The 14,884-nt window shown below is 39.6% G+C and overlaps 1 protein-coding gene across 1 annotated transcript in view; it reads right to left on the bottom strand.

The window, feature by feature from the left end:
* The window catches only part of lrp1bb (low density lipoprotein receptor-related protein 1Bb), a 288,538-nt gene that overhangs the window by 40,229 nt on the left and 233,425 nt on the right, over positions 1–14,884 (bottom strand). Inside the window, exons 56-66 of the mRNA XM_073473505.1 lie at positions 13,835–14,018; positions 13,660–13,745; positions 9,323–9,445; positions 4,925–5,106; positions 4,572–4,771; positions 3,542–3,730; positions 3,258–3,406; positions 2,896–2,989; positions 2,489–2,605; positions 1,859–1,978; positions 27–146 (exon numbers count right to left, since the gene is read on the bottom strand). Coding sequence (XP_073329606.1) covers positions 27–146; positions 1,859–1,978; positions 2,489–2,605; positions 2,896–2,989; positions 3,258–3,406; positions 3,542–3,730; positions 4,572–4,771; positions 4,925–5,106; positions 9,323–9,445; positions 13,660–13,745; positions 13,835–14,018 — 1,564 coding nt within the window. The remainder of the gene's footprint in view (positions 1–26; positions 147–1,858; positions 1,979–2,488; positions 2,606–2,895; positions 2,990–3,257; positions 3,407–3,541; positions 3,731–4,571; positions 4,772–4,924; positions 5,107–9,322; positions 9,446–13,659; positions 13,746–13,834; positions 14,019–14,884) is intronic.

Consider the following 14,884-nt stretch of genomic DNA (forward strand, 5'->3'; position numbering starts at 1 on the left):
TGGTTAAGTGGGTTTCCACAACTCACCGCAATTAGCCTCGTCTGACCCGTCAGCGCAGTCAGGGTCCTCATCACAAACCCAGAGTTTGGAGATGCAGTGCATGGAGGCCTTGCACTGGAACTGGTCTGGGGAGCAGGTGCTTTCAGCTGTAGACAGAGAGATAGGTACTGTGTGTGCAAAAGAGAAAGATAACCCACACGGTTATACATGCAGAAATCTGGATTTGCAGAAATAACGTGTAAGTTAGGAAGTCATTAAAAAGGGAACTCTTGTACTTTTCAACCATTTTTGTGTCTAAGTGAAAAAATGGGGACAACACTTGCCTCCCATCAAAGTATGTGTGCTTAAAGTGCTTCTTTTCGCCACTGACAGTCTCAGATTGTTATTCTCAGTGTTTGACAACATTGTGAAAAGAATCCCAACAGAAATAGACCTTTTTGTTAAAGAATAAGATCCCTTTTGTTTAACCAGAAACAACCGCTATCAAAACCACCAGACTCCATTATATCATCATACAACACACTTCATTCAAACTTGACAGAAAAACAAAATAAAAACTCCCCAAACAATTCTTGGTTTGTCTTTCCACTGTTATAAAAACTATCAACAACTGGTCAGAATAAATCCTTAATTCACTACGTTGGATGTGAAAATTGTTTTCCCTCTCGTGTCTCCGTCCTCCCTCACACCCGTCTCCCTATATTTTGATGGTGGATTCAAGATTTATTTTAACAAAACTGGATGCTGATTGTTGGAACAATAGAAAGAGGAACCAAGATGGTTCGAGTTTTATTTTGTTTTTCTGTTGAATTTGAATGAAGTGTGTTTTATGATGATAAAAATACTGTTTCTGCAAATTGAGTCTGGTGGATTTGGTAAGAGTGATAAGAGTTGCTTTCTGGTTAAACAAAAACAAAATAGAATATAATAACAACCTGAGCCTGTCAGTGACAAAAACAAACACAAACACACATATAGTGGACGTACTTAGACGGTGTGCAGAGGTCTTGCTCAATACTGGACCAATTTCAAATATCTCTTCACTTCATTTGTACACAAAAATATGGGAAAATTAGGAATGGGTTGAAAAATATCCCCTTTAATTTCCCCAAAACACTTCTTATTTCTCATCTACCTCACGTACCTTTTCTGTGTTTTATTAGAATGGTTGCAGTATAGCCGCTCATTATAAAAGCTCACATTGTTTCAGATAGCATTTTAATTTCACTGGTGCAGTGCTCATTACAAACATGCATTCAACACCACATCCAATCACTGTAGAAGTCTAAGAAGGGGTGAAGTAATTAGCTTCACTTTAATTAAAGCGCTTGTTTTTAAAGTCTCTCTTTCTCCCCTTTACTTTTTTTTTCATGCATTCTCTCCCCCCGCTCTCACCCCTCTTGCAATCACATGCAAGACAAATGCTGCAGTTTGAAAGACTTGAATGGAGTGTGATATTCTGATAAGTTACATCATGGCACGGAAAATCTGTTCTTATCCTCTGTGTGATTCAATATCTAATCCCTTTTTCGCAGGAACAGGCCATAACAAGGGTTGCGTCCAGAATACCTAATGAAGACTGTGTAATGTTAGGCTGTCTGTCCAAGCACACCAATGAATGAAACACGGGTAAAAAAAAAAAAAAAATACAATTCAGGTTTTTTATTTTTTAATCTACTAGATTTTGTCTTTGAAACTATCAAAAACCTTAAAATAGTGACGAACTGGAGTGGAAGGCTTTTGCTGCAGTGTAAGGGCTGACTGATCAAATGAGGAATATATTCATCAACTGCTTTGTCTGAAAGCTCAGTTAAGCCTTTTCTAAGAGTCTGAAGGTAATAATGCAGGGCAGACTTACGGCAGTCTGTCTCATCCTCTCCATCGCCGCAGTCATCCTGACCGTTGCAGCGCAGGTTAAGAGGGATGCATTTCTGTTTCCTGGTGCACTTGAACTGGCCTGACAGACAGATGTAGGTCTCTGAAAGAAAGCACGGGCAGGAGCAGAAATAGGTCATATCAGTAAGATATACTGGAGTCTAAACAAAGGAAAGTATCTATGTTACCACTAGTACGTTTAACCTAATATAGCCAGGTAATTAAATCTCTTACATGTAATGTTAAAGGTTTTATAGATACACAGTTCTGCTAGTGAAGCATTTAAATGGTCTGACAAACAACCCAATTCAAACAGCAAACGTTCACATTTGAAAAGCTGGAAGAAGCAACCGTTTGACATTTTTGCATGATGAATTATTCAAACAAATAATCAACTGTCAAAGCTGGTCGTGATTAATTTTCTTTTGATCAACTACTTCATTCATGGACTAATTATTTTAGCACTTAACGGCACCGTAAACAGGAAATGACCATGGATACACCAATTAAATGATTGCAAGTGACAGTGAGACAGGTTTCTGGAAAATGTAGAAACAGCACACGAAAGCAAAAGATTTCCAACCTGAAACAGAAATGGTTGTTCCATCCTTACCACAGTTGGCTTCATCTGAGTTGTCACCACAGTCATTCTCTCCATCACAGATGAAAGGAGGAAGAGCGCAAAGGCCAGTGCCACACTGAAAACGCCCAGGCTGACATTTGAATTCCGCTGTTGGAGAGGAAATCATAAGTTTATCTCAGAGTCTGTAATTTTAAAGAGTTTAGTCTGAGAAGTCGCTACAGAACATTGTGTGAAAAAGGTAGGAACAGGTTCCGTCAAATGTTAACAAATAAACAACAACAGAAAACACTTACATTGAAAGTAAATAAGCAGCAAAGACAGAAACATAAGCCCCTTAAGTTCCAATTTTAATACCCCTCAGAGCTCACCGAAATAAGAGCTGACTTCTTTTGGTTGTACTATTTTTAAAGCCAACCTTGGAATAACATAGGACTCACGGCAGTCAAGGGGTTCGTCTGATCCATCCCCACAGTCATCCACTGTGTCACACTTCCACCAGAAAGGGATACACTCATCCGTCCCGCAGCGAAACTATCAGTACCGTGGACACATTTGAAAGAAAACACAGAATTTGAAGTCAACATGAATACTTGACTCCCGTTTTAGCTTCAGCATTCTTCAAAGCCAAAGTCGAAATCAATACTCAACCATATCCTAGGACTTAGAGTACATGACAGAAGAGGAAAACATATGAGGGTAAAGCAATTTGCCTTCAGGGGGAAAGTACTGATCAGGACAGAAAAGCAACAGCATAGTCGAACTAAACTTAGAAGTGGGAGGGAAGGGGAGTGGAGCTGACCTGACTGGAGGTGCAGTTGGACAGGCAGGTCTTATTGTCAGCAGCCAAGTAAAAATTAGTAGGACAGGCACATTTATGTTCCCCGCCGGGGGATAGAAGACACAGGTGGCTGCATCCTCCGTTCGCAATCTGACACTGGTGTTTGGGTACTGTACAGAAGGACAGAAGAACAAACCTGAGTTCATTACATGAACCATTTCCATCACAACACAATAAAGGAGGCCCATCACAACTGCTCGGCATGAGAGGATAGAGTGGGCACGAGTGCCAGATGGACTTCGTACCTTCAGGCTGGCGCAGGGAGTGGTAGACCTTGATGGATTTGATGGCCTGCCAGGAGTTGAGGAGCTCAATCCCTTGAGCGCCGGTTGTCTTGTGAGCGCGTCGTAATGATTTGGACTTCCCATCCGTCCAATAGACAAAGTCCTCAAACAAACTCAGAGCCATAACCCCTTGGATATGATCATAGGACACTGGAGAGGAACAAACAGTCATGGCAAGCTTCAGTTACATTCTTTTCCATTCAATTTAGCAACTCCCGAGTCGCTTATTTGTAGTATTTATGGATAATCAACAGCGACGAGGCTTGAGTCTTACAATTCACAAAAGATCCATTTATCAGGTTAACTGATGATTAGATATATATGTTCATATATTAATTCTCATACCCCTGTACAACAATCTTTATTTTCCAATATTACACTAAATGTCACAAGATTTGTCACGACACCGGCTTGCTTTATTTTTTATTTTTTTACTAAACCAAACAACACTGTATAAAGACGCAATCCATGTTATATGGTCGATGATCTCATCCTCTGCTCAAAGCATAACAAGCTGCAGGACCTTGTTGTCTCCCCAATTTGCAGATATTTTCTGCTTTTTTACTATCCTGGTGGTGGGTTGCACACATTACACATTGTCAAAATGTCACACCCCTGTCCTTGATCTTTTTACATTTATTCAGCACTGTCACTAATTACACTGCCAGCTTAAAAGTGCAACAGCAATGCTCTCCCAATCGCACCCTCACATGTTTAACACTGAACCATGAGGCAGAAAAAGCTCGCTATGTTCCCCCCTTGAATAGGCTGTGAAAAAAGAAGCTTCACTTTAACATCTACAACGCAATTTAATGGTCAGATATGGAGCAATTAGAGCTATTTCCAGTGCCGAGCTACTGAAGCTAACCAGCTGCTGGCTCCAGCCTTATATTTAACAGTCAGACCTCAGATGGGATCAATCTTATTGTCTAACTTTCAGCAAGAAAATGAGTGAATGTACTTTCCAAGATGTTAAACACCTTAGTCTCACCTTTGCGTCTTTGGGTGCCATCCATGTTGGCGAGCAGGATGTGGTTGTCGTCTGCCCAGTAGAGCCTCTTGTTGGTGTAATCGATAGTGAGAGCAGTGGGGCTATAGATCTCTGTGTCAATGATAACCGTTTGCCCTCGGCCATCCATGCCAATACGCCCAATGTGAGGAGGTTCACAGCAGTCTGCCCAGAACACGTACCTGGTCAGAAGTATAGCACAGTTCAAAGAGCTATGTACTGCAGCAGGCAAACATCATAGGAATAATAAATATAGAAGCAAAGCTGTGAAAGCAATCCTTATTCAGAAAACACTTAAGCATTACGGTGAACTCAGCTGATGATAATATGCTTACCCTGCCTGGGGGTCCAGAGCTAGATCCCTGGGGTTCTTGAGACCAGAACTGATCAGGATAGTCGGGTAGAGGCCATTGGCTTTGGACACTTCCAGTGTTTTCTTTTCGGCATCACACCAGTAGAGATTTTTTCCTATCCAATCCACTGCCAAAGCGCTGGGCACTGCTGTTTTGTGGACGACCTATCAACGCAGGGAGAGGAGGATCAGTCTCATTATAGATGCTTGTCTATTTCGCATGATAATTGCTTAAATTCTTCCAGGGATGCATTTAAAGAACATATTTCATGTGAGAAAACAGATGGCATTTGTGCAAAACGGGCTCTTTCATAAGAGCGTGCACAATAAATAGGTCTTCCTCTGCAGGAAGTAGGAGGAAACTTTTTAAAACCCTGTCGGAAATAAAGAGAGGATCTGAATCACTCGAAAATTATTTTTATGTCCTACAGAGATCAATCTAGAGACATGAGTATGCTTTGAGGGAGGCGTGATCCTCTCCTCCATCAAAACAAATACAAGTGCTACCATTTTCCAACCAGCATTAGAAACAAGTCCTATTAACATCCAAAACTAAAATGAACTTTCTCGTGATGAGAGAGTTGTTTGAAATCTGGTCTACTGTACATGTGTTGCCATAGTAATGGGTACGCATCTATTTCCTCTCAGATGCAACCTGCTAAAGGGCACTGCAGGGTGATCACTAATGACCATAACTACAGAGCAGAAGCTGAGCAGTTGGTTTATTATTTTTTTGTGTGTGTGTGTGTCAGATGTGATTAAAATGTAGCAGCCAAAAAAGACTGGCAAAAACTGATGTCTTCTTAAATTATGTAAATTTACACTAAAATCTTTGTATTTAATTTGTTAAAGTTTATATTTGTTAAATCACAATATGTTAAGTAACTAGTTTGACTATAAAATGTGTTTCAATTAAGGTCAGCTGTGTGTGTCACAACTTTTTAGTCTTATTTAGGTAAGTGTGTGTGTGCACAGTATCACATTATTTTCCCACAATCTCAGCAGTGGGAAGAGCAATAGCCCTTACATACAGTATTTATTTAATGTACAGCTCTGGTTACATAATTCTTGCTTAGAAAACGTTGTATTGAGCTTTGCTAAATACTAAAAATATCATAGCATCTTTATTGGAGCTCAGGATCCCAGTGATGCCAGCTATTATCCAAATAATCAAAATGAAGTCCAGTGTGAAGAAAAGCACAGTGGTTCGTGCACTTCTTTTGTCTGACTGAGGAGCTGTGTCTAAAGACTTAATTAATTAAAGTACCAGTGTAGTCTGACCCATGCCTAATTATGCACAGCGCATTTTTTCAAATTAGAGACTACAGATGGAGAGCACAAATCATTCCTGCTGCTGTATGATGGCTACAGTTGTGGCTGACATTAGCAGGAGTATAATTAATCTAACTCAAGACAGACTTGTAGTGACTCTTAATCACATTCCAATTGTAATTTGATGTGCATTTACAACAGTGCTAGCTGCTGATTGGATCAGTGTCCAAGAGACCCAAAAGCCAAATTAAACTTGCAAGAAACTTTTTTCCGTTAATCAGAAGAAGCTGGTGTGACTCCAACTGAAGCTAAGAAATATGCTTTTTGCACTTGTGTGCGCCACCTATATGGAAATGTAATATATAACATATACTGTACATCCCTGATGCTGCCATATGTGTTACCTATAAGGTTATATATTATTATTACATACATCCATGCTATGGGTATATGAGAGATACAGGTTTATAACATTTATGAAATACTCATGATACATTTATATATGCACATATACGAATATATATAGTAGCGTGTTGGGGGTTGGTGGGAAGAGTTTCCCAGCATGCTTTGAGACGTGTTTGAGGCCATAAACCAAAGTAAACTATGTTATAATGTGTTCTAAATCACCACAAATGTTACCTGATATGCAGTTACTAGTGCTGATATTCTTCACAAATGTTTCTATAGGTTACAGTAACTGTTGTGGTAAAAGACATTTAGCACCACGAGTTAGTGACTTCCTTTCTGTGAGGATGCCAGTATGTTTAAAAATTGAAAATGTGCTATGACCTGACCTGTGCAAACACATCCTAGGATACACAACTTCACCCATCTCAGTTCAATTAGGGTGGACATGCAAAAAATGGCAGCATAGAACTCTGTACATTAGTTTAAGTATGTTTTAATTGTGTACATGTGAATACTATGATTAAAGTAGGGAGGGAAGGGTAGAGGATAGCAGGAGAGGCTCTCATGAATTATCTTATTCATCTTATTGTGCTAACCTCTGTGAGAGATGTGGTTAAAATATAAATAAGGTATTTAACTGATGTAAACAAAATCTAGGAACTATCCAGGAACTCTATCAATATCCCTGAGAGAGTCTAGCCTTTTGAGTTTGCGAAAAGCAGTTGTTCACAATAAACAATCATTGTGCCAGCTGGCAGATAAAGCAAAGTCTTTAATATCCCTCTTTTAGATACAGGGGGAAAAAAATTCCAGCACCCATACAATCTGTGATTAAGGATGACGATGTGCTTTGAGGTCTTTTTCTGTCATCGTTTGCAAGAAAATATATGGTCCTGGCAAAAAACTAGGCTGTCCCCTACACGGTAATTTGGACCAAACTGAGCTTAAAACAGCCTCAAGTGTCACTCATTGTGCACTATCTTTTATAAAACTGCCCCTTCAGGCAGAAAGGAGTTGATACTCATTACATAAAGTTCCCCTTCTTCACTTTATCCATAACATCGCGCTGTATTGATTAAAAAGATTCATGAGGAACTGAAGGTTAACTTCTGAGGAATGTCAACATTTGAATATGGCTCATTAAAACATAAAGACCAAATGAATCCAGATGCTTTTTGATCTTTGCATTCACTGGAAGTTTTCTCACCTTGAGCTGAAACAAAACCTCTTGCTCTCAGCCATTCAAAGTGAAACATGTTCATTCAGAACTGAAATGTTCTCTTTAGAAGACTTTTCAAAGTCACTGATGCTTTTTAATATCTTTATTATTATATTACTCTAAATCCAACTTTTTGAACAATGATAGTTTAAAGCACCAAGGATGAACACAGATAAAGGTAAACACTTTCATAAGGCTGCTGCAGCTGCTGTTACATCTCTCTTTATGGGATCAAACCAATCATTAACGCCACAGTGGTTGTTTTCATTCATATGCAAAATCTGTGAGTGACATCTGTGACATCACTGATTGTATTGCCAGAATTGTAGCTTCAAAATGCATTGTACTCTTACAAAATAGATAAACTAAACAAAAAAAAAAAAATTCAATTAATCTGCCTTGGTCAGATAAAAATCGTGTCTTGGCAGAGAAAAAAAAGAAATCCCCAGAAATACTGTCTGCCTCGTAATCTCATAAAGGAATTCTAGACCAGTAACACTGGATATCAGTTGCTCTTTTAATTAACCATATGTGAGCAGCTCCCAGATCAGTGTCTCAGACAGTTTGTCCTCTTGCTAAGCTGTGGCAGTGGCTCAAACAGAGACTGTGGAAGCAATTGAGCCGAATGAGCCTAATGCCCCCACACACCAATGCTAATGAGATGTGGGATAGGGGCACAGCAGGTGTCCTGCTGACGTCCCAGCGTCCCCGGTGTCTGGGCTCCGATCCCATGACCTGAACAAACCTTGGTGATTACACCAGAGAGCACCATTGTATTATTATGCTTGTTACATTTATCTGAAAGCCATTGGCGATACTCCTATTATCACTAACACACATTCGTTGTTGTTAAGCTAACAGGCCTTTGGCTGGCAACAGAAAAAATCCATTATGTTGACTAAATAAAAGGATGAAGGGCAGTCATCATCAACTGAGCAGTGATAATGAGTCACTTAAGCACCATAGTTGTTTTTACAAACTCAAACAGACATTTATCTTTACAATAGAAAATGTTTTTGGTCATAATTTAAATTAACCGTACATAATCATTTATATATTATACATAGCGGTAGCCTAAAGGTTGTGAATGGTAGATCGCTGCTTCAAATCCCATATGTGCGAGATAGATCTGGGTGGGGGAAGTGAAAGACAGCGCTTGCCCCTCCTTCATTACCACCACTGACGTGCCCTGGAGCTGCTCAGTGGCCAGCAGATCAGACTGAGCAGCTATCAGGTGTGAAAGTGTGACTGTGATCAGGGCACTCCTTAAAAAGAGAGCATTGCTCAGGGAACCCTCCCTAAATAGATAAAGGTTAAACAAATAAAAAATAATAATAATAATAATAATAAAGCTGGAGAAAAAGAAAAATTCATAAACACAAGTTGGACAGGGAGTGCACAAAGTAAAGCTAATTAATCTTGGGTAAAAGTGGCACAAGCCACCATATGGCATGCAGTCACAGCAACTAAACCCTGTGGTACCTTGAGGTCACTCCCATTGAGGCGCATTCTGTTGATCTTTCGACCAGTTGGCCTGGTTGAGTCGACCCAATAGATAAATTCCTTCTTGTAGTCAAAGTCTATGTGGATGATGTTGTTGAGGCCCTGAGAACAAACAGAGAGAGAGCATGAGTATATAAACATGTCACTTTTAGTTTCAATGAAATTAAAAAACACCAAAGGATCAGAGTTCCCTGTGAACACAAAGTTAAAAGACACTTTCATTTGCAAACAAAGGTGTGCATTAATTATTACATTTCACATACCATTATCCCTTTGAAGTTAATTTTTCAGTTCTATAAAATAAGGGGTTTAAAATGTCTTATTAGAAGTAACAGTATAAACAACTAAATGGAGTAAGGTTTAAATTGAAGGAGATTTAATTTATTTTAGGAATTGCAAATAGTGCAGAACCCAAACACTGACTGACAGTGACATAACCTTACAGCTTGTCTACACAAGACGCTTTTTTCAGTCTTCCCTCTTAAGCTTGTCTGACAGATTCGCTCCTTTTTTAATCAATACGGTTCACCGCGTAACACAACATGAAGTGTATTTTTGCGCTTCAAGTCTATTTTCTTCCGCTTTACACAGGTGACTCTACTGACTGGGTGTTCTAAAGCTTTTAAAACACAGCTGACCTACGCTCAAAGCTGTGCCTGAACACATCCTGGACAGAGGACTCCTGGGCTTATATGCAGGCCTGAAAAAGACTAATCCAATCCAGTGAGGTTAAGTTTAATTAGGTATTTGACATGCCTACAGGGGTAAAAAATGGACAGGATGAGAAATATATCAAAACAAGCTTAACGTCTGCAGTATCTGTGTGTTTGATGTGGTATTTACTGTACAAGCATTATTGATTTAAGTGGTTTTCCCATAGGTTCAGATGCTTTCAGCTATACAGAGCATTTGAAGAAGAAGGGAAGTCTCAAACGCTCTGTGAAGTCCAAGTCCGACAGTATCAAAGCACAAGAGTGAGGTACTTTCCTTCTCAGTCATGCTCACAGGACCCCACTGTCAGTCAGACAGAGCTGCTCACCAAACAAGTGCCCCCACCCTGCTGTCTCGCACTGAGGGTGTCGAGGAAAAGGTGTCAGATAATCTGACAGGCGAAATGAGACATCTTCATCAGATCATCAACACCCACACAGACAGGCGCCAAAGTGTCCCGGGGGAACCCTTCTTCACACCAAACATCAGCTACAGAGACGAGACCAGCGTGCCCTTTTTTATATCAGCTCCTTTATCCAGAAACACATTCCTCATTTTTTCATTTTCCGTGCAGACAGTGCAGAAACCGACCGGCTACAAAATGAACCACAAGCTTTTAACGATAGATTCTGAAAACCTACATAAAAATGTCAAAAATAGCAGAATTAGTATAAAATATGTGCATACAGATTATTACAGTGCAAGCACTCACATTGACATCACTATCAATATACTATTGATTTCCTGCTCCACATATTCAACGAGTTTTACTTCTTAAACAAGACATGTTTGACAGGGAAATCTTACCTCACCTCACTTTGGCTTGTCGCTACATACACAAGCTTTAAAATAGAAATGATTCCCACTTTTCAGCCTTTAAATTGAATCCACAATAGGTGTGGAACAAAATATAAATACGGCAATATATCTTCATACTTCCTCTTGAGATATGATTATTAATACGCTGGCACCCGGTATTGATATTTTTATTCAAATACATGTAAACATGGACAAGTTGCATTCAGTGTGTGTGATAAAACGGTACTATGCTAAGACTTTGTTTTATATCAGTTAGTGTCAAATTATGTGAACCTGACACCACAATGTAGTGAATAAATACATGATTCCCGCACTTTGCCTTTTTAGGGGTATTTTGTGTTCTTCAGTTAGAAAGAATTAGTTATGTGTCATCACGGTTTTAAAAAGTGCTCCTGATCACATGCAGTAAAACCCTTTATAGATTTATGTGTTTTACAAAATGGTGAACCCCAACCCATGCAGTCTTATGTTGCCCCTAGACCCAACCTGTGTGTAACATGTTTCTTGCGACAAATTCAGAAACATATATTTACAAAAATCGATGAGGTAGAACATTAAATATATTCTCTTTGCACTATTTGTCAGAAGGACTATTTGTCTAAAAGATTAGCAAATTATCACATTCTGTTCAATTTATGTTTTACTTAGCATCCAAAATTTTTTGGAATTGGGGTTGTAATTTGGCGGCAGCGTGTTAAAATTAGGGAACAAAAGCTTTTCTTTCTGCACTCAAACAAATGTTTATGATGAATGTTTTGAGAGAAGAACAGAAAATGAATTTTTATTATAATTTATTTTTGAAACACGCAGTGTGAGAACCAATGTAAAATACAGAAATGTCCCACTTTTGGAAATCAAACTATTAAAGTATTAGTGATGAGTAGAAATTGTGTAGCTTTCTGTTAAGTTTCAAAAAAGTCTTACAATTTAAGATTATTAAGAATTACAATGTAAAATGATTAAAATACAAAATAATCAAGAATCACAATTTTAAGTAGTTTTCTATGGTACTGCTGGTGTTCTGGCTCATTTTATGGATGTACATACATAACATACATCACCGAAATAAAGAATTTTCACTCAAAAATGATTAATTCATTCATAAAATAAATCAGTATTGTAGTTCAGGTAGAACTTGTTGTTTTTTTGTTTTGTAAAAATGGGAACCTTCCTCCCTACTGAAAAAGAAGCTTATTTTTCAGCTCTACTTAACTCCGGTGAAAAATTAAAACGACAAAGGAGAACATAAACAGAGTGGGTTTTAACAATAAGTTGAAGTGATACAATAAGATTGTGAATCACTTTGTGGTGGGAAGACAAATTTATGCTAACAGCAAAAACAATACATATAGCAAAAGATCGTGTCAATTAAAATTTACATAATATCACCAACATACAATCTGAACAGGGTATGTAATGGTGTGTTAAAGTGATATGAGGTCAGTGAAGTATCCACCAGCACTTAGCAAAGCCATGTGCATATTTTTCCCTCTCTAGCTTCCATTAACGCTGTGATTAAAGTGAGTTGTGGCTGACGGGAACTCTGATACAGACGGTAGAGTACATCGAGTCAAGAGGTTAATACGACTGTGAGAGGAAACTGTAGGATGCCCGTAGGTTGATTTACAGTAAATCACAGCCGACCATTTGTGATAATCAACAGTCAGATTTAAGCATAGCCCGGAGCAGCTGTGATGACCTGGGAATAATTGAAATAGCTTTTCCATGGGGTCCTTGATAGTGTGATTTTGCTCTCTGCTTATCAAAATGACCAGTTTCCTTGGGCCATAGATGGGATTTGGAGAATCATGATGGACAGCAGACATCTCACATAAACATAGCAAGATTTCACAGTGGTTGAGGGACATTTTCAGTTTTAATCACAAGACACTCTTATGAAAATAACTCCTTGAAGCTGAGGATTACACTCACCTTTTCCATACATTTAAATGAAAAGGGATTCTCTGTGGATCTTTTAGCTGATTCCAAAGTTTTTCCAATGCTAGTGTGTCTTTATCAAAGTATTACATAGATATTTCTGTTGTTTTTTGATATAATGTTTCCTTCAATATCAAACACCTCACTACTGTCCAACATTTCTACAAAACACTGTATTCACAATACATTTAGGCGTCACATACATGTATTTTCTCATCACTTTTAGCAGGTGAACATCATTGTACTGCAACTACACTGGTTGTTTTCAAACAACAACTGCCATTTAAAGGTCTCACACATTGAAGAAAGTTCAGATCTGGTGCGATATAAATACTGGCAAAGTATCAAAATGTCAATCTGCGAAAAAATGCACAAAGCCCGTATTTAGAAACCGTGTCTACAAATGAGCCATCAGGACTTCCATACAGTTGTAATGTCACAACTATACAGTCCTCACCCTCAAAGACACCAGCACAGCTGATGTGGAAACATGGTGGGCGGTGCCTGCTCAGGTCTGTGAAAGCTGACCAATGAGAGCAGACTGGGCTCATTAGCAAGGGTCTTAAAGAAACAGGCAAATATGCGAATATGCAAATATGCAAATATTTTCCAGTAGGCGCTTAAAATAAAAGGATGAACCTCAAAATTAGCATAGTATGGGACATTTAAACCTACTCTTCCTCAACATAAAGGTTGCAGACTCTAGCGCAACACACAGGCCAGGAAAATGATTGATAATCTGTTGATGCCTCTTAGCAGTATGTCAGCATAATAATGTTGAACAATCCTCCTCTACCCCGTGAAAATGTCACTGATGGCAAAATGGCAGTGATGGTGATATCACTCACCTGTTTCAAGATGGTGTAATTTGAGCCGTCCACACTCAGCTTCCGGATCTCATGGTGGTCCGCCAGAATGAGAAAAGGCTCTTCAGCTGAAATGAGGAACAGTCAAAGACCTGGTTGGACTCACAGCGACACCCTGCATAATTCTGCAAGCTGGGGGTTCAATTACGAGGCTGACCTGACAGCGCTTTACACGTGTTGGGGTTGCGCTCCAAGGCTTCATAGCCATCCACACACAGGCACTTGAAGGAGCCGTAAGTGTTGATACAGCGCTGGCTACAGGGAAGGGTAGTGGAGCATTCATCAACATCCACGCAGGTCTTCCCATCATCCTTCAGGTGGAATCCAGGCCAGCATTTACACTGATGACATAAGAAGACGATGGAAGAGGTTTGATCATGACAGCAGGAAATGCAAGACAGAGCCTCAGTTTAGCTGTTTAGCGAGTAGCATCTTAGACATGTTTGAAAACACTGGACATTTGAGTTTAACAATGCTTAATTGGAGCCACTACAAAATAGTAGTGCACTTAGCAACAGGCTGTGCATTCACAGTAATGTCATATCAATCTGTAACAACAGACAATGTGTTTTTAGAATCCAGTATGTTTTTCACAAAGTGATGAAGGTCAGCAATAATAGCCTATCATCCAGCATAAATGATGACATTGAAGCCATGATGCAGACATACTGTACCATGGCTCAAAAATACCATTGCCCTTCAGTGACCAGCGCCCCCCTAAAGTAACTCAAAGTGCTTGAATCAGCTGCTCTGAGCCCACTGCAAATCCCTTTCTTATCAAAAGTTATAACCTTGAGGGCCTCTCTGCTGATCTCCCTGTCCGGAGCACAAACGGATGAGCTAAGGGTCTGCATTGACGCGCTCTCTGTCCGGCTCTGCCTCTGTCATGACAGCAGAGAGTGCTTTTTCTGTGCTTTCAGCCACTTTCCTGATGCAGTGAGCAACATCTTACGAAAGAGTCGGAGAGGAAGATCCAGGGACAAAGGCATTAACTACCTCAGTCTGACAATAGTAATTGTCACCGGAACACTTCAGCGGACGTGGCCTTGACCTACATGCGACCCTTACATCACATGCCATCATTGCCAGGCACAGCACAATCGCCTGGCACAGTGAGGGCGCACACGCAGTGGTTGGCATATTGTTAAACTCTCCTTACAGCAGTCAAGGTTATGCAGTAAGTGAGAGACTAAATGCTCCCACCCAT

This window comes from Pagrus major, chromosome 9 (assembly GCF_040436345.1).
Source record: "Pagrus major chromosome 9, Pma_NU_1.0".
Lineage (NCBI taxonomy): Eukaryota > Metazoa > Chordata > Actinopteri > Spariformes > Sparidae > Pagrus > Pagrus major.